Source organism: Mytilus californianus, unplaced genomic scaffold (genome assembly GCF_021869535.1).
Source record: "Mytilus californianus isolate M0D057914Y unplaced genomic scaffold, xbMytCali1.0.p SCAF_10, whole genome shotgun sequence".
Lineage (NCBI taxonomy): Eukaryota > Metazoa > Mollusca > Bivalvia > Mytilida > Mytilidae > Mytilus > Mytilus californianus.
This window is the reverse complement of record NW_026262582.1, coordinates 7374347-7394854: the sequence shown is the minus strand read 5'-3', so window position 1 is coordinate 7394854 and position 20508 is coordinate 7374347. Positions and strand designations below refer to the sequence as shown.

The 20508-nt window shown below is 32.3% G+C and overlaps 1 protein-coding gene across 1 annotated transcript; it reads left to right on the top strand.

Annotated features, from left to right (window-relative positions):
* The first annotated feature begins 5818 nt into the window (after positions 1-5818).
* Positions 5819-16056, top strand: LOC127717540 (putative amine oxidase [copper-containing]). The gene is made up of 5 exons (XM_052223224.1): positions 5819-5895; positions 6058-6143; positions 7715-7763; positions 12388-14330; positions 15757-16056. The coding sequence occupies exons 2-5, from the start codon at positions 6075-6077 to the stop codon at positions 16054-16056; spliced, it is 2361 nt and encodes a 786-aa protein (XP_052079184.1). The 5' UTR covers positions 5819-5895; positions 6058-6074.
* Positions 16057-20508: the final 4452 nt, after the last annotated feature.

Below are 20508 nucleotides of genomic sequence, written 5' to 3'. Positions count from 1 at the left end.
TCTCCAATTCAGGGAGCACGCATCAAAATCCTGGATTTGTCACACGTTTTGGTTGTATAAAAATGTTTAGGCCCTCGGCAGTGGATAAGTCGATTACGCGGAGAGCCTGAATTATTCGACTTAGTTCAGGAATGGCATTTACAAAAAAAAAATATATATATATACCTAAAACTTTTTGAAATATTTTGAAATTGAACAAATATAAAAATGGCTTGCCATACATATAGATTATCGAAAATTTAAGGGACACCATAACGAGTTGGTTGACCTTTATGGAATATCTGTTTCACAGATGACGACAGATATGTTCCAAATGTCGTAACCATAATCCGGTCCTCTTTTTACCGAATGTGACCTACCGAATTAGACCAATCACCGGGCTTGTACTTACATGAGCAAAACTAGGGGTGTCACATGTGAAGCAGGATCTGCTTACCCTTACGGAGAACCTGCGATCATCCCGGTGTCTGCTTGGGTTTGTGTTGCTCAGTCTTTTTGTATTGCTTAGTTTTCTGTGTTGTGATTGGATTGAATACGCAATATTACATGGTATTACTATATAGTTACAATTTTAAAGAAGAAGATACAAAAAAAGGCCATTTTCTTTTTACTAATGATTTGGAAAACAAGAAAGTACTTAATATCCTTCAGACGTTGAAATAATACTGATCTGTCAGATTTCAGTATTCATAGTGATATTATGAATTGTGTTCTTAGGTATTTGCTTTTAGGCTTCATTCTTGCATTTCAAAAAAAACTTCAAAATCTGCTGAAATGGCTCATTTTACGATTTATTCATAAGTATTCAGATATGATCCTGCCTAAAGGAATTACACAAAATATTTCATTTTTTCTAACAAGAACTAAGGACAGCAGACACAGAATAAGTTAACAATCTGAAGATAAGAAGAATGAGAGGAATGATGACACTAAAATAGTTTGGATGATAATTAAAAAAAAAAGAACTTAGAATAATTGACTCAACTATAGAAATCAGTATCAAGGCCATAATTGAAATACCCAAATCCAGACCTATCATACTATTTGTATTCCGCAAGGCTAGTTACATCATTTTCAATATTGAATATACTATACCTGATCTACAATATTTTCGTTATCGTCTATGAATTGTTGAAAAGTAAATACAGGTTCACTGTCTGTTTATTGAGACATAGGCAACTTTTTGACTGCTCGGTTAATTGCATCATTCGTAGGTCGAGAGTTGAACATTTTCTAAAGTATGCATGATGGCGTCAAAGTGGTAGTCATATGTTAAAATCAAGTACATAAAAATGCATGTTCATTTAAAATTGGTTCATTCTTATCTTTAACATTGAAAGGTGAGTTACGAAATGTTGCATCCAATGGAAATGAATCCGGGTATCAGACTTATCATTCAGGTTCCTGACTGGTATCTGTTATTCTGAAAAAAGTAAAATACTTAGTTACAAAAATACCGAACTCCAAGTAAAATTCAAAACGGAAAGTCCTTTTATTTAATGGCAAAATCAAAAGCCCAAACACATCAAACGAATGGAAAAAACTGTCATATTCCTGTCTTTGTACAGGAATTTGATATGTAGAAAATGGTGGATTAAACTTGGTTTTATAGATAGCTTAACCTCTCACTTGTATGCCAGTCGCATAGAAGTCCATTATATTGACAACATATAATGATAAGATGCTGTATATTCAAAAGGTTTATAGCCAAAATATAAGTTTGCAAGTTCCTGTGTACTAACCACATATGCTTCTTGTTAAAGATTATATTTTTCCTTTTATGTTTTTTGTTTTTCTATCGCGAAAGGTGGCTTTCTCATTAACGAAAGCCCCCTGTTTTCATTTATTCATATGCAAAACATGAACACCAATAAGAAGGGCCATTAAGCTCCAGTTCTTGATTTTCTTCAAAATAAGTATTAACAAGCGACATGTTCTTGCAGTCTTAGATATTGAGCTACCAGAATAGTCGTATGATCTGTAAATAGTTATCAAAGGTACCAGAATTATAATTTAATACGCCAGACGCGCGTTTCGTCTACATAAGACTCATCAGTGACGCTCAGATAAAAATAGTTATAAAGCCAAACAAGTACAAAGTTGAAGAGCATTGAGGACCCAAAATTCCAAAAAGTTGTGTCAAATACGGCTAAGGTAATCTATTCCTGGGATAAGAAAATCCTTAGTTTTACGAAAAATTTTAAGTTTTGTCAAGAGGAAATTTATTAAACCGATTGTGTTCTATTCTAGTTTGCGACATTCGCATGCAAAACAAGAGACGCGTACCCTGTCAACGCACTCGGTTTCGCAACATTTTTAGTTTTGAATCTGTGGATTACAACTCGGTGAAGAATAACTAGCTTGAAAAAAAAATCTACAAATGAGAAAACGCTTTCTTGGTTGTTGCCTTAATTTGATGTAAAACCCTTAGGCGAGATAAATATAGTCCTAGGCATAATCTACCATAATCATTAGCTCAATCACTGCATGTACCAAATAAGTGAACAATTATTATTATAATGTAATCAAAAATTGAATAAATAACTTTTGAATATAAATGGTTAAAAAGTCTAGCCAGATTAAAGTTGAAATCATCCCTTCGTAAATTTTACGGACGCCATCACGAGTTGACCGTTACGGAATATCCGTTTAACAAATGATAGCGGATATATTCCTAATGTCGTAACCACAATCCCGTCCCCTTTTCCCGAATGTGACCTACCGAACTAGACTTATTACCGGGTTTGTACTAACATGAGCAACACGACGGGTGCCACAGGTGGAGCAGGATCTGCTTACCCTTCCGGAGCACCTGAGATCACCCCCAGTTTTTGGTGGGGTTCGTGTTGCTTAGTCTTTGGTTTTCTATGTTATGTTTTGTGTACTATTGTTTGTCTGTTTGTCTTTTTCTCTTTTAGCCATGGTGAAAGTTGTATATATTACGTCACGTTTTATTTTTAAATCATGTGATGTGCACTGAAACCCTAATTTTCTCGAAGACAGTGCCTTCTTGTAACCAACGTCAAAACGATTGACAGAAATGTCGACCAGTTTGTTTTTTACATGTTGTCAGTTTTGGATTTGACCTCTATCTTTCCCTTTACAATCTGTTTTGGCAATTATGCAGTTTCAATTGTAGGCCTGAAAATGTTTTTTCTGCAGTCAATGTCATAGCATTTCAGTATATTGGAAACATTTATTGGTTGAATCTGTCTGCCATGACATTCGACTTAGTTAGCAGTTGACGTTGCAGATGTAAACTTGTCTCGCAAATGGCATTGCGTAATGACATTTAATTAACGTGGCGTTGTCCCTACATGTTGATTAGGTCATTGGTGGTCATTTAAAAATAAATCCGTCTGTCTGTACCGTTGTTTTAAGGACTGTAAGATGATATTTTGAAATTTCGCATCAGCACGTTGACGTATTCCTGTCTACAACCTTCTTATGGTTTGCTTCAGATCTCATTGATCAGTCTCGGCAATATGGAAGCATAACAACTTGATGCTGATCGTGGGAGTATGGATTCAAAGGAATATTTCATGAATATTTTATTTTTTAAATCAAGCATTTGTTTCAAAATTCGCTTTTAGAAATTCGTTCGGTAACTCAATTACCGCATGTAAGTCAGGTATTGAATTTTTCTAAACAGAAAGGAATATGGTAAGCACAAAAAGCAACCATTTGAAGATTAATCATGATTTGGCAAAATCAATCACCAAAATGTGTGATGCACGTCCGTCAGTATATTTAGTCATTTCTATTGAATTCTCGAACTCGAATGGGCGTTCTCAAGAAAAGTTATATATTGAAAGAAGGAGCAATGTTCTTACAGGAAACTGATCAAACGATTATCATATTGGTTATAGATACTAGATACTATTAAATACTAGATACTATTTTATTGTTATCCATTCGTTTGATGTGTTTGAGCTTTTGATTTTGCCATTTGATTAGGGACTTTCCTTTTTGAATTTTCCTCGGAGTTCAGTATTTTTGTGATTTAACTTTCTACAAAGCGATACTCGAGTACTCGAGTACTTGTTGACATCTTTAGTTTTGATGTCTTCAGTAAATGAAACTGAACTTATGAATATATTATAGAATAAATTACGTTTCAGGATTTGTGAGTAAACTTTGTAAATGGAGGCTTGTATTTCTGTTGACTACCAAATATAAATATAGGAAATAGGTGCACTGTTAATGAGGGTGTGAATGGGGTTTACAGATAAGAGAAATAGAGAATACTGGGCAAAATAAATAAAGAATAGAGACAGATGGAAAAAAAATAAAGAATAGAGAATAACGGGGTGCTAAAATATAAAGAATAACTGCAAAAATTAAAGTATAGGGTAAAAAAATACAGATTACAGAAAAGAACTATTCGCAGAATACAGTTATCAAGCAATTACAGAAAAGCCATTATTTTTAAAGATAAAAAATAATGAGCGAACAAATTAAGGAAAACAGAAATGAAGGACCCCATCCATATATATCCTCGTTTTTGAACCAACACGTAACCAAATCCCAGTGCAATGATTGAAACGCATGTTTTCGTTGTACAAATGGCAAAAAATTACATTAAAGAACAACTTTTGGACGGTTATACACGATTGCACGATGTAGGTGTTACAATCCTTACTTCTCAAAAACGGTAAAGGTAACGAATCTCCGGTGTACAAATCATCGTACACATAATAAGACAAGCACAATTACAGAAATTTAACAGAAGTATAACATCATACCATTCATAATTTTTTCGACTTTTTGTTTTAGATATAATATCATCTTAAATACAAGACAGTAGTCATAATTACATAAATGATAAGTCTTTAATAAAGGCGGCAGTAGTTTAACGATGTTCAAATCTCAAAAATAGATCAGAAAGAGACAAATCAAGGTAACAAACAGAGATTTGGGAATATAAAACAAGGATATTATACAATTTTGACAATGTATAATACAAACTGTATCTTATTTTAGAGCTGTTTCTATCTAGAAATTTTGATTTGATTGTTTAAAACCTATAGGTTTGATGCTCACACATGTTTACGTGCCTGATGACAGTTTCATTGCCCGGACGCACTTGTCCTGTGAAGGGAAAATTAGTGTCGACATTTTCCTGCCACGTATCATGGATTCTATTTGAAGTCAAATCAAAACATCGATCTTAATAACTGACGCAATATAATTTCTGATTAATTGCATCAGAAAAGAATTGGACAGCAAGAAATATACCAGTTTAACATTAAATTTTCTCTGGCAGTTAAAAAAATTAAATATCAAAACTTTATATAATGCAAATCGGTTAATTAGAAATTATAATCCATGTTCCTTACAGGAAAATGTATTCATACTTGTGAAGCGTTTATGTAGCGAAATCGCAATATTTGAAAAATCAATCAAGTAAAAATATGACGAAGTCAAAATTAATAGTTTCTCTTCAAAATTTCACGCCAAATATACTATCAATGTAGATCATGACATAACCTTCTTTAAAAAAGATTTGTTCATGTTGACAACAAACTAAATATGCAATTGATTTAAATGATGTTATGCACAAAGGTATGAACAATAAAGCAAAATTGCATAACAAAATAACAAAATTTTACATTTGTACAAGCAATTTATAACAACAATGTAAATATATGAGTGATTTAAATTTATTTGATGCAGCAAGGTATAAAAAATAATGCACAAATAACAAAATGGTTTAAAGATCATCTAAATGCATACGACATGTGTTAAATACTCGATGCGACGAATATGACGTTAATCCTGAATTATGATATACAGAATGTTTGACTTATAAACTGTGATACACGTGGATTGTAAGCACTGAGGTCCGTCATTGTTCTTGTATTTTGGATGTATTTATTTTGATACTTGATAGAGGTTAGACTAAAATATGAAATTCAGAATGCTTGATTAATAACAACTGCGCATGATTTTTGGCACTGTGGTCAGTTTATGTCTTGGTATTCGGTTTCAGGTATTTTTTAGCCTTGTTAAAGTTTAACTGAACTAAGATATTCAGAATGTTAATTTTTGTTTCAGACTTGGAGTAATCGATTATGATGAATGTCTTAGTAGTAAGCTTGCTTATATATGTTACACTTTCAGACTCCAGGAATCTAAATCGTGTAAGTACTAATGTACTTTTTGTATCACAAAATGTTAATTATATTTTAATTTCTTCCAAACATGACTGTTGAGATTTTTCCAAGACGATGAATTAGAGGCAACAGTAGTGTACCGATGTTCAAATCATTAAATCCATTAAAAAAAACACAAATCTATTAAAAAAAACCTCTGAGGGTATCGCATAAATTTGAAAAGAGCGAGCAAATGCGTCGTCTCCTGATATGTTCACATCATCTGCCAAGTGAATTGACACTCAGTTAAACTAGTTAATAAAGTGTTTCGTGATTCATTCACAATTAATCATTTATTTGCCTTCATATCGCTAACATTGTACCAAACATGCATTCAAATCGTATATTTTATTTTTGCTAATTTACTTTTTACCTGACTATGTCAAACCTCTGTCCTTTTTAAATTATAATTTTGAATATCATTTTATTGTACATAATTGAGTACAATATGGCCGAAAAATAGCAAAGGGACATTCAAACTCATAAATCATAGCTCTTACAAAAACAATCTACGTGTTTTATTTTCTCAATTTAGAGGGTGTCGTTCATTTATGTAAAAACTTTGTGCTTTGATAACGCCTATCTGCTAAATTCGAAAAGAAAATGATATTAATATATTTATCAATTCCATTGTAACAGAGTTGTGAAAGCTTTTGTTTTATAATGCACTGATATTTTATATATATTATAGCCACCCTTAAGGGTGACTAGATAATACAAATACACTGTACGATCACTTTTAGTCTTCGTTCGACTGGCAGCAAAACCCTTGCTAAAGTGGGGCATTCTTTTGGTTGTGCGAGATGTATAAATACGCAGCCACGTCCGGTGAGAAAAGGGACACTTAATCTGATTCCTGGCGTGAAGAGATAACTAAGGTTCCTGCACATTAAGATCATATGCAACAACTCATTAGCTAGCTATAAAACCAGGTTTAATCGATCATTTTCTACATAAAGAAATGCCTGTACCAAGTCAGGAATATGACAGTTGTTTTCCAGTCGTTTGATGTGCTTAAGCTTTTGATGTTGCCATTACTGACCTACAAATAATTTAATATATACGCTATTTTCATAATTAATTCTCTCAGCGACATTTCATTGCTTAAGAATATAAAAACATATATGATAGAGGCGAAACATACCAAAGGGATATTCAAACTCGTATGTTGAAAACAAATTGTCCAGTTGTTAACTTTGATGTCATTTGGTCACTACATCTTCTTATTCTTATATTGACAATGCCATGGCAAAAAACGAAAAACGACCGAAAGAGAACAACAGTACAAAATCACAACATTGAAAACTAAAGACTGAGCAACACATACCCCACAAAAAACCAGGGTTGATCTCATGTGCTCCGGAAGGGTAAGCAGATCCTAATCCACATGTGGAAGTGATCATTAATCATATACTGCTTGATGTCTTATTAATGTTCAAGAGGCGATATTTGTAACTAAACAACATGTTTAAAAGTGTAATATCTTTTTTGTTTTATTATTGCAGCCACTCTTCTTTCTTTAACTCTAATGATTATGACTTTAACACTTATATTTATAGGTATCTAGTAGGAAATGCTTCAATCTTTTTCAAAAATGGACATCGAGGAGTAAGTTTTTCATAACTTTTTCTTTAAAAGAAAGAAATGGCAACACACATTAAATATGTGGTAGTTGCATATATAGTAACGTACAAAGTAATTAATTAATTGAATGAACAAACAGGTGCTGTAACTAGTTGTTTAAGGTGGCACGGTAGTATTTCCTGGAACATAGAGATAATGATAGTCTTTTCAGAATATCTTACACTGCCCAAAATTCTACATATACAGTTAACTGAAGTACTTTTTATTATAATATTAAGAAATTAATTTGAATATTTATGATGACCGTTTACTGTTTTTGCTCTCTTTATAAACATAAGGCCACTAGTGCTTTTAGGTCTTTTATCATGAAGTGAATACAAAATTGAAAAAAAATTCTCAAAAATTCATTTTCACCTATATGTAAAATTATTTCATATTTTTTCTACACCTGATTCATCCCTGCGTTTGGGAAGTATGTTCAGTAGATACTGTATTTTTTGTCCAATCACACTGTTCAGATACATTGACTTAAGTAGGGTACACAAAAGAGCAACCTTAATTCCGGAATGTAAATACTACCGTGCCATCTTAAAACCAATATTTCAAATCCTGGAAGTCCGTCGAAATGATGAGCAAAAAACAATATTCGTAGGATTTAAGATCTCAATGTCACACAATATGTCACGATTAAAGGAAGAAAGATTAATACAAAAACTTTCAAAAGATGAGAAATGAAAGGCAAATTAATACTAGCACATATAAGGAACCCAGTTGCTCTTAGTTGCACTTACAAAACAGTATGACAAAACATGTATGAAGTTACAAGACTCATATTCTAAAGATTCTTTTAATTTTCGGAATAGTAATGGTCAATTACACTGATCTTTAAAACTGCAGCGGAAATTAAAAGAGTGACAACAGATCTTATATACTAAAGTTTTTAAGCTTTCAACAGGACAAAAGTCAGATGCGAACAGTTTTAATTCGGGTCCTTTTAGAAAAGAGCGTACCTAATAAACAATCTTTATCCAAGATAACCTATGTATAGAAGCGTACAATTGAGATAACATTAATTCAGCACATACCGGAAAGAAAAATGCTATTTTGTACTATTTAGAATTATAGATATAAAAGTTCTGATGCCAACACTTTAACCTTGTAAATACAGAATGACACTGCAATATTGTCATTTAGACATGTTTGTGCAAGAAAGATCTAGATCAGCTTTACAGCGAATTAAAATACTTAAAATAAAATAAATTTTGACCGTGGCCATGCACTTATATTGGAAATTGCCCAAATTGAAATCCTAATTACTAGTACATGAAGATATTTAAATGGATACTTTACCGTATGACAGACTTCATTCGTCACTATTTAAGGAATTCGTATGACGTGAAGCAACGAAAAGACATCACGAGTCCGAAACATCACAACATCAAGATTTTTTCAAGATCTTTATGCAAGATTTTAGATATGACAAAACGATTGACTATATCATAAACGTTTACTACATATCTCCTTATAAACACCAGCGATGCATTTAACTTACATGTATAAGTTCGTATAAAATAAGAAAACGATATTGTTGACATATTGTGTATTGTTTCTAAGAAAATGAGAAATGACTTATTTATTGAATACAAATTATTTAATTTTGTGCGTCTGAAGAGTTTTTCTGAATTTGCTTTCATCTGAAACGTTAAAAACCCATCCCAACATTATATTAGTTGTAGTTTCAAATACCACCATTTATTAGTTGTAAGTGAACTTTGAACTAAATTTTAGTTATTGAGTGTATTGTTATATTGTTCTCTGGGTATTTTTCTTTACGTTAGTTGTTTTAGCGCTTCTTGTTAATCTGATTGGTCAAGTCAAATCCAATTAATTTTTACAGTTTGTTGACAACACTGTTTAAGGTTAGGAGAGGGTTGAGCGCTCACACACATGTTTAACCCCGACACTTTCTTTATGTGCATGTCCAAAGTCAGAAGCCTGTGATTTATTTAATTATCGTTGGTTGCTGTCTGTCATATTTGTTCTTTGTTTATTGGTTCGTCCCCAGTCTCGTTTGAATTGTGTCATATGTTGTCATGCCGGTGTCTTTTATAGTTAACTATACGGTAAGGGTTTTGCTCGTTGTTAAATGTGTTTTCCCTTCTTGGAAGTGTGATATGTGAAGTTGGAAGTGAGAAAAATCAAAAGGGAAATGAGAATTTAACAAAACGAATGTGCCTACCAGTCTTTCGTGCAATACTCTATTTTCAAATACCGACTTTGTTCTCAACTTAATGGTTAAAGGAAAACAACTGGCTCTAAGGTTAGACAAACTGCTTATACAAAGAAAGTGGCAAATTGAAGATCCTATTATATTGAATTAAATGTAAAGGCTTATCAAATGAAAAAAAAGTCCAGACAAATATTTGTTTGCGGATAACATAAAATTAGGCTTTCTTTTTAAAATGAGGATTGATTTCGCAGACTGAGATTACGTGTGAATTCGCATGACGGGCGGTTCATGAATAGCAGGAGACGTCGCCTGTCGAAACATCCGATCTCGCTCTTTTTAGAGTTGGTTCGATTGTCTCATTAATGTGCTTCCTTAATTTGTCTGTTTGGAATCGATTTACAAGATTTGAACATCGGTAGCTACATTCGCCTTATTACAGCTTTGAGAATTACGGTAATTTTATCTGACTATGGTTTTATCAGCACTAACCAATCAAGATATGCATAATATTTTGCCAAAAAAATTATATATGGAAGTAAATGTCTCAGTCTGATATTCATTAATTGGTTAAACGCCTTGTAGATCCTTGGAATCTTTGATGATTTCTTACGTGATCAAATGCAGCAAAACGTCTTTAATTTACGTTTGATTTAGGAAAATTCATCTTTATTTGAGAGTTTTTGTTGGATTTAGAATGATTCATCTAATTGTTTCGACACCGGTACTCACAGGTTATGTGTTCCTTTTAAACAAGCTCTGTCGGTTGTTTGCAAAAATGTATTTTTTTTAGATACCGATGTATCATGTTTATATTATTGACACACTGCAACTGATTCATTAATGACATCGTAGGTTTCCCCTTTTTTGAATTTTAAAAAAATGCTTCGTTAATGTTTGCCACCATAAGTTTTCCCCATTTTGAATTTAAAAAAACAATATTTTCATTATTTTAAAATATTGTTTATCAACGCCTAGATAAAATGCAGAAACAAAATTGGTACCGCCAATAATTTTACGTTCTTTTTGTTCCCTAATATACTAGAGTCCCTTACAACAGTTATATGTTTTGATACTAATGTTTAAAAGAAAACAGTTTAATGAAATATAAGATAGATGAAAGGAAGGTAAACAACAAACAAAATCAATCATAGCATCAAAGATGTCAATTAAGATGATGAAAGGTAAACATCAGTACTTTAACTAGCTTTTTCTTACTTTTTTAAATGAATTATCTAATAGCAAAAAAACGACACTGTATAAAACAATCCAAATGAGATATATCTTCCTTTCGAAAGTCTAAGTGAATAAAAAAGACACAACCGCAAAAACATAGAAAAAAATGAATGGAGGATGTGTCCATGGGACACAATTGATTCCCCGCTTGTATATAACGCTAGAAAGGGGCATAACTCCACCCAAATTTAAACTTGATCTGAGTTTTTGGGTTATAGGCATTGTGTATAAGTTTCAGAACAATTGGTTGAGGCAAACTTAAGTTATAGATCGGAAACCAATTTCGTACGTACGAACGGTCGGACGGACATACGGACAGACGAACGTATGTACGGACGGACAGACGTACGGAAGGACAAGGGAAAACCTTAATGCCCCCTCCGTTACGACGGGGGCACAACAAGGTGACACAAATCACAGACAAAATTATTCATTCAGTTGAAGACAATATTAATCATTTAAAAGATATAGGTAGGTGATTATGGAAGCATGGAGTTAGAGTGAAGAAAAATCCTTGATTTTGCTAAAAGTAGGAGACTACAAACATATGCGAGTAACATAAAGCTGAAAAAAAACTCAAAAAAGCTTGCGATTATCAATTAAAACAAAAATATATATGCGTACCATAAACTTTAACAAATACGAAAGTCACAGTCAATGCGAAAGCTCATGATTACCATAAAATCTAATAAAATGATCTAAATGTATCAAAACAGTTTCCTTGAATCATTGTTGTACTTATCCAACTACTCGTTCTTTCTTTTATTTGAGTTTTTTGTTGCAGGCTAATCCAGAAAAGCGCGTTGAACGCGAATTAACGCACCATATTCATAACGTATTCGTTAATCGTACTTCTGTTTTGACATTGAAATGGTATAACAAAAATAGTTTACAAAACTTTCAATTGTTCGAAAGCTAAGAATTTTCTACTCTCATGAATAGATTACGTAGATGTATTTGGCAAAATGTTTAGGGTTTTTGTATTCCTCTATGCTCTTCAACTTCGTACAGGATTTGGCTTTTACCTATTTGCTTCGAGAGTCACTAAAAACTATAATGAAGACGAAACGCGCGTCTGGCGTACAAAATTTTCAGCCTGGTATCTTTAACGATTTTTTTTCATTCCATCTTTAGTGAAGTGTCCGATTATGATCGATTTATTATAAACTAATCTTTATTTTATAGAAAATATTTCCCGGCTTCCAATTTGTAGACGACCTTCATCCCAATATGGCAACATTGATACTCGGGAAAGTGATCATCCATCTGTGTTTCGTGATTTAACACAAACAGAAATTAAAGGCCTTCTTGATTTTCTTTATGCAGAATCAAGTTTAAACCTCACTGTTGCAGAAAAGGCTTCGGTTACTTCGAACTATATTTTTATTGCTGATATATATCGGCCTTTAAAAAGGGATATACTAAATCACCTTGATAATGGACATCCTCAACCAGAACGAGAAGCACAGGTTATGATTTTCAGAGGAGCTATTCCAAAACCAGACGTCATTGAAATAGTTGTTGGTCCTTTACCAAACCCTTCCGCCTATAAACATGTTCCGTACCGACCAAAATCACTTCCTTTCATAGACAGACCTTTTAATGTAGCAGATTACGTTGGAAAAGTTTTGATTTTTTTAGACAGGACACTTGGTGACATGTTGTTAGACCTGTACGGCGGACGGTTTACTAATTGCGGTGATAGATGCCTGATAGCTAACTATTTTAATCAGGTAACTTCCGTAATATCTGGCGTAAGAAAGCGAAGATTCTTTTGGTGGGTGCAGCATAATGTAGAATATAACATATTGAGACCTTTAGATTTTGCCTTTTTGGTTGAATCGGAACTTGATAATTTTTCTCTGCTGAAAGTATGGTTCGATGGACATTTCTTCAAATGTTTAGAAGATGTTCTTAGGTATTACAATAGATACAAGCATAATATACAAAAAGTTCCCTTTCCTGATGCCAATGGAAGTTCTCGTCGTATTTTGACCTCAAGAGGCATGCCTCCATTTGAAAAGCCCTTGAAGGACCCCCAGCAAGTTTCCCCTGATGGTAAACGATACAATATTTACGATAGACATATATCATATGGCTTCTGGGAATTTGATGTTGCGAATGCAGCTTTCCGTGGACCAAGGCTAAATGACATCCGATACAAAAATGAACGTATTGCATATGAAGTTAGCACACAGGAACTAGCAGTATTTTATTTCGGCTATAAACCGTTTGAATATACATCTTTTTATCTAGACAACAGCTACCAGACAGGAACTTTAGCAAAATATCTAGTACCTGGAGTTGATTGTCCTTTGGATGCTACATTCCTTAGCTCATCTTACAAGGTTGAAACCCAAGATAAACCACTTTTCAATGAACATTCGATTTGTGTATTTGAATTCAACACAGGACTACCACTTCGTCGTCAGCATGGATACTTTAAAAATATTCATAGTTTCTATGAAGGTGTTGAAAATATTGTTTTAATAGTAAGGACAATTCCGACAGTCTATCCATATGAGTACATTATTGATTTTATATTTTATCATAATGGCGTCATGAAAATTAAAGTGACAGCTTCCGGTGTTGTTGCGAGCACATGGTATGGACAAGACAATCCATTTAGTTTCCAGCTTGATGATAACCTCATGGCACCTCTGCATCAACACTTATATCATTTCAAAGTTGACCTTGACATTAAAGGAACAAAGAACAGATTCGAAACTCTGGATATTGAATCCGTCGTTACTCCAAATGAAGCAAGTGATGTTCCCAATGCCACGATTATTCAAAACCAGTTTATAAAACGACTTAAGAAGACTGAATTTGAAGGAGCCTATAAATTTGACTTCAACTTTCCAAAGTATCTAACGTTTGTTAATAATAATGTCAAAGACAAGTTTGGCAATTCGGCAGGATATAGACTGGTAAATGAAGGAATGATAAAAAACACAAGACCTCCAGATGATGGAAACAATCCAGCTGCCAGCTGGTCGCAATATCAGGTTGCCGTAACTAAGTACAAAGATAGTGAACCATCGAGTAGCAACATGTTTGCACATTCTTACAATCCTGTTTTTAATTTTCAAGAGTTCATTGACGATAACGAAAATATTGTAGATCAGGTAAAGTATTCATACACAAAAATATCAGTTATAGGAATGCTTCCAACTTTGGTAAGTTTTGGATTTCCAAATTTTGGCCTCTCGAGCATCACTGAATTGACATTGATTGTCAAAATACGCAGTAAAATTGGTACCGTTAATGTTATTGCATTATTTTTGTCCTCTCAATATAAGAGTCCCCTCCAACAATGATATGGATTTATTTTAATAGTAAATTAAATGTTTCGAAAATTACTGTTGGAGAACATCTTTTTTTATGTAATGTCGGTATTCTCATATTTCGAATTTAGTATTTAAAAGCGAACAGTTGTTTTGCACCGTAGGGTAAATTTCTTGAAAGTAAACCTTTTGATACGTTTAAAAAAGTAAAGTAAGGTAAAATATTTTTCACAAATATCATTCGTAGTAATTCTCATTATTACTTTTTATTGAAATTACCTTTTAATTAGCTTATAATGCAATTTATCAAAGTTTCGCCGTTGGTAGAAATCGAGGTCTGTTTTAAGTTTTAAGCATTTACAATACTTTATATCATTCCATCAATTTACTATAAAAAGTTAACTCAAGTGTAGAAAATTCTCAGGGACCAGTGATCTATATTGATAGAAAGCATAAAGGAAAATTATACTCTACCGAAAAAGAAGTAATGACTTTGTTCATTCAGTATTGTTGACAATGAAGTAAAAATTGTTGAAATAACCTTGTGCATTATACTCATAGAATAGTATGATCCGTAATTTTGAGCACATTTTTTTTTGTATATTTATAGTATGTTTCATTTACAACAAATTAAAAGATATTGGAAAAAAAGTATACTTTGGTGGATAGTTGTCTCATTGGCAATCATACCTCATCTCCTTATCTTTTATATACTAAATTTTTCACTATGAAAACTAGGAAAAAATATACAATGTTAGGGAAATAATGCAATTAGAACGTAGTTAAAGAAATAATGGATAAATTAAGGCGATTTGAATTATACCGATGTTTGGATATGAAATTATGTTTTCAGAGTTCTCAATGAAGTCAATTCCAGAAAAACACTTAGGACTCTCGAAATCTATAAAGTGTTTTTTTTTTTCATTTGCAAGATACCTTTTCTTTTTGTCTTGATGAAAGATCTGTATGAATTCAGCATAATACATGTCATATGCAGAACAAGCTCTGTTTAATAAGATGTTGTAGTCAATCTTTAAATTGACACTGGAAATTACTAGTGTAAAGGATAGATGTAAAAAGTTTTGATAATACTGCAATATTGAACGATTGTGCTTGAAAAGTTTTGAGTAGATAGTTTTCTAAAATTCTTACATTCTCCAAGGATAAAATTCATTCAATCCGTTTATGTTATTATAGTTTAAAAAATGGTACAAAACTAAGCTTTTGTATAAATATTCAATGAATCTATATGTATTTATGTTGACAGGACCTTGTTGCCTGGGTTTCAATGGGAATGTACCACATTCCTAAGAAGGAAGACTTGCCTAGTACCCACACACCAGGAATGTCTCGTAGTTTCTATCTAATACCATTTAACTATTTTGATGAGAGCCCTGGAATGTCAGTTAATAATGCAGTTCGAATAGATGCTGTTGAAAAAGATGGCAAAACTGAGTCTGTTAAAATACGAAGATATGGCGTCAGCAGCGATGTTGATTGTATTCCAAAGAAAAATCCATTTGAGAAGATGTTGAAAGAAAACCCATGTTCTATTGTCGAGTGCTAAATAAAATAGATTAACTTATAAAATGAAATTGAATTTTTATGCTAACCTTAAGTTAGAACTTTCCAATTCTCTGTTTATAGGTAGCTTATTTATGGACCTCTATTCAATATATATTAGCTCGGGTAAATCACCATTTGTTAAAGCCAATAGAGAAAACCGAATGCATATTAGACACAATTAATCATTCGACTACATCCTTGATTTTTAGTTTTCATGGAAAGCTGTCTTCATGGCATTATACCACAGCACTTTATGTTTATACCATGGCAAAGAAAAGACAGATAAATGTACTTTTCCACCTGAAAGGTGTTTGTTATTTAATATATTTATGATACTGTTGGATATTTGAATTCTAGAACCAGACAGGTGGCTTTATCATACCTTCTCCTTAGGTTCTTACAAATATATTTTGAACAAGTAGGACACACGCTGTCTGCTTAGGTATTTTCAAGACAATTGTTTACTTAACAAAACAGTGAGAGAAAATGAACCCTGTGTATATTACTCTTCATTTTTATGCAAGTTGGTTGCAGATAGTGGTGCAAATATGTTGTATAGCAAACTATTAGTGCTTTAGATAGCATGCAGATAGCTAGATGCTTTTCTTTATTCCATTATTTACATTTGTGTTATTTAAACAACAACAAAATAAATATTAAAAAAGTACGGTATAATGAATATTTCTGTTTTTGTGACAGTTCATTTTGGGGTCCTCTTTGAGGTACGTGATTAAACTATGTCGATTTCTTTGCTAAATCAGAGACACTTATTTGGATTTAAACAGCTAAACCTTAAAGAGACGGTTGTAAATTACAGGATAAAAACAATATAATATATACAGTGTCGAAAATATAAAAAATAAATTGTACTCGCTACGAAACAGGAGCCTCGCTTTTTGTCCTGTTACCAAAGTTCGTACAAATGAATTTATATTTTCCGACGATGTACACATATTGTATATCTATTGGTAATTTTAATCAATTTGAAATGAGTGTCTTAGTTTTTAGTTTGATTTTGTTTACCATGAACTGTATCTTCTTAATGAATTGATAAGATTTGATTAAGTAAGCAACTGGTGCCTCTAATTGATGTAAATTATAAATGAGATTATTTTGCTTTGGTAAACAGGAGATAAACCAATTTGAGTCGTGTTCAATTGTCCTTTACACAAGCATTGTGCGTCCGAAAGTTGCGATAGCATCACGAATGAGTCAGGACTTCTCTATTATGTGTTTATATGAAGATCTCATCAAAAAGAGCGATTTATTTTAAACATTATCAGATGAACACGATTTCGACTGAACCAAAGGTGCAAGTTAACGTTTTTCATCACTTGGCGTCCGTCCGTCGACCGTCGTCGTCTGTCGTCGTTAACTTTTATAAAAATCTTCTTCTCTGAAACTACTTGGCTAAGTTTAACAAACTTTGCAACAATCCTCATTCGGGTATCTAGTTTTATAAATGTGTCCGATTACTCCGTCTGTCAACCAACATGGTTAAAAATGGAAATAGGGGTAAATGATTTTACTAATATCTTGAAAACAGCCTTAAACAGAAAAAAATCTGACTGAATAGAAATGTTCAGAACGATGAGATCTACCTATTGTCTATTTATATCAAAACTGTCAGACGACTACTTATAAGAGTTATTGCTCTTCAATGACGAATATAACATTTTGTTTTAATTTTGACTAAAATCTTGAAAAAAAATTAGAGACAAACGTTTAAATTCAAAAACCATCATCAAGACAAGAGCTACAAATGAGTCAAATGGTGGAAATCGTCAGGCGACTTCTTATTGGAGTTTTTGCCCATTAAGGACGATTTTTATCATTTTTTTTATGTTTTTGCCTATTATCTTAAATAAAACAATAGAAAGAGAGAACTTTCAAAATCAAAATTGATCAGCGAGAGTAGATCTACAATTAACGCAAATGGTTGAAATTGACTGACGACCCCTGATTGGAGTTATTGCCCTTTAATGACGATTTTTACCAGTTATGTGCGTTTTTGTCTAACATCTGAAAAACTAAAAAGGATAAATAAAATTTTAATGAAGCAAAACGACCAGCAAGACAAGATCTACAAATAATTCTAATGGCCGAAATCGTCAGTTCACTACTTTTTAGAGTTTTAGAGAAAGACAAGATCCACAAATAAGTCAAATGTCTGAAATCATCAGTCTTAAATGACGATGTTGTAACAATATTTTGGGTTTTTGCCTATTTTCCTGAAAAGTAGATAAGATAGATAGACACCTAAAAGAGCAAAAATTATCAGCTAGACAAAATCTACAAAGAAGTCAAATTTTGCTGAAATCGTTACTTGACCCTTAAGATGAGTTGTTGCCTTGAAATGATAGTTTTTCTACCCTTTTTTGTGTTTTGGGCAAAAACGAAAGAAGATAGAAAGAAACTACAATCGCAAAAAATGATTAGCAATACAAGATCAACAAAAAACATATAATATGTTTGTCATGAATTCTGTTCAAGTCCACAGTGTTTGAGAGTCTACATTGTAGAAAATGCAAATATAACTAGGTGAGCGGCGACACGGACTCTTTTTACAAAACAATCTTGCGACTAAAATTAATCGCATACTGAAATGTTCATGAGTATATTTTCTGGTAAGATTGTTTCTGAAATAAGTCGCAAACTCTTTAGTTGTTTGGATTTATCCTTATCAGAAAATCATTTTAATCTTTTCTACTTTAATGATTTTAAATATTGCATTTATGTTAGTTTACAAAAGATAAAGTTTTTCGCATTTTCGGTTTTCCTTTTGTATGAAATCCACTCGAAAGACAGCGACGGAAAAATATATTTCAAATGCATTAAGGATGTACATCTCTGAGGAGCCAAACATTTCTAGAATTAAACTTTTTTTCTTAACCTGATTTTTGGTTTTATATGACTCTAAACAAATTAAGGTGAAGAAAAAATCATATGGTGGTGCACTTCTTTTTTTTTTTGGTACAGCCATTTGAAAGTACCCAAATTTGATGATTTTCTCATTTTTCATCAATTTTTACCCTTTTTTGAGCTATTATCATGAAACAAATCACAGTTTCACAATTAAACCTTTTTTTCATACTTTCACTAAAGATGAAGTGGACCACTCTCAATAAATATACCTTGAAACAACTGTAATTAGGTGTTAATATAAGAAAGTTTTATAAAATTTTGTAGCTTTTTCGTGTCAAATTTACCATGTTGTCAATTTTGTCAGTATGGGATTTTTTTTTTAGAACAAAAAGCATATTAAATCAACTTCTTTGTTATAAATGATTGAAAAAAATACATATCTAAGAAATTTGAAAAGAAAAAATTGATAGGGGATGTACATGTATCTGGTAAAATCATTTCTTGTATCCCTCACCCATTTTTTCAACATTTTGACTAATGAAAACTACTTATAGCAAATACACAATTTTTACACAGAGTTAGTTTTGATTATATTTTTTAAATTCATTTGTATTTTCCACTTGTATCACATATTTTGGAAATAATTCCAGAACGAGATTTCAACGAGACTAAAACGTCAGAAGAATACATCCTTAAGATACAAAACCTTGCGACAGCTGACTTCATCGTGTTCAACAATAAGTTTAATCAATAACTGTATAGTCAGGTGTAAAGGGCATCGAAATATCAAAATGCAAAACAATAAAGGAACAACAACATCGGCCTAGTTAATGACAATACAATAAAGGAAAAACAAATATCAACCGGCAGCAATCAACGACAACCAGTTAATTACTGTCTCGGATAGACACATATAGAATGTAGCTTGGCTTAATTCGTTTGAGAGCTCTAAACCCTCCCCTTACACGGTGAAAAGAGCTTATTTTATTATTAGATATGACTGATTTGCGTTGTCGTAACTCTTTCGTTGAGATTACAATTTGTCAAAGACGATGCCTTCACAGAGTCAATGTCAGCGGAAAACACTTTATAATTGTTGTTTGCTAATGTATAGGGTAAATCTTTTTTTAGTAACATCTGTGTAATGGAAATATTTACCAAAATTTTTATACATTAATGTTAAAGGTAGATGTTAAATGAAATGTACATATTGGAGAGAGAATTGTAATTCATTTGTAAGACTTTTCATATTTATGAAGAAAATTATGTATTTAATCTCATTTTTACGACTGATTTTACAAACCTAAAATTTTTTGTTTGATTTTAAAGTTTTTTCAACTTTGCTATATAAGGGGAGATAACACAGATTATGTAACTTTTAGTAAGTAATATGTTAGGAATTTACCTATTTTGTTTTGCAGCAAAAAAACTAGTTCTGGACAGTTTTGCTCAACAAAAAGCACCGTGACCCATATCTTATATCATATTTAAACAAAACTGTATGATATAGACTACATTTTGGCAAATTATTGAAAAATTCTATCGATTTGAATTTATACCCCTTTAACTACTTTTAGTGTACTTTAAA

Bases quoted from the DNA above. Each gene is read 5' to 3' on its own strand.
- LOC127717540 (XM_052223224.1), top strand. From the start codon at position 6,075: ATGATGAATGTCTTAGTAGTAAGCTTGCTTATATATGTTACACTTTCA. The intron at 6,144-7,714 runs GTAAGTACTAAT...TTATATTTATAG, and splicing joins ACTCCAGGAATCTAAATCGT to GTATCTAGTAGGAAATGCTT. The intron at 14,331-15,756 runs GTAAAGTATTCA...TTATGTTGACAG, and splicing joins ACGAAAATATTGTAGATCAG to GACCTTGTTGCCTGGGTTTC.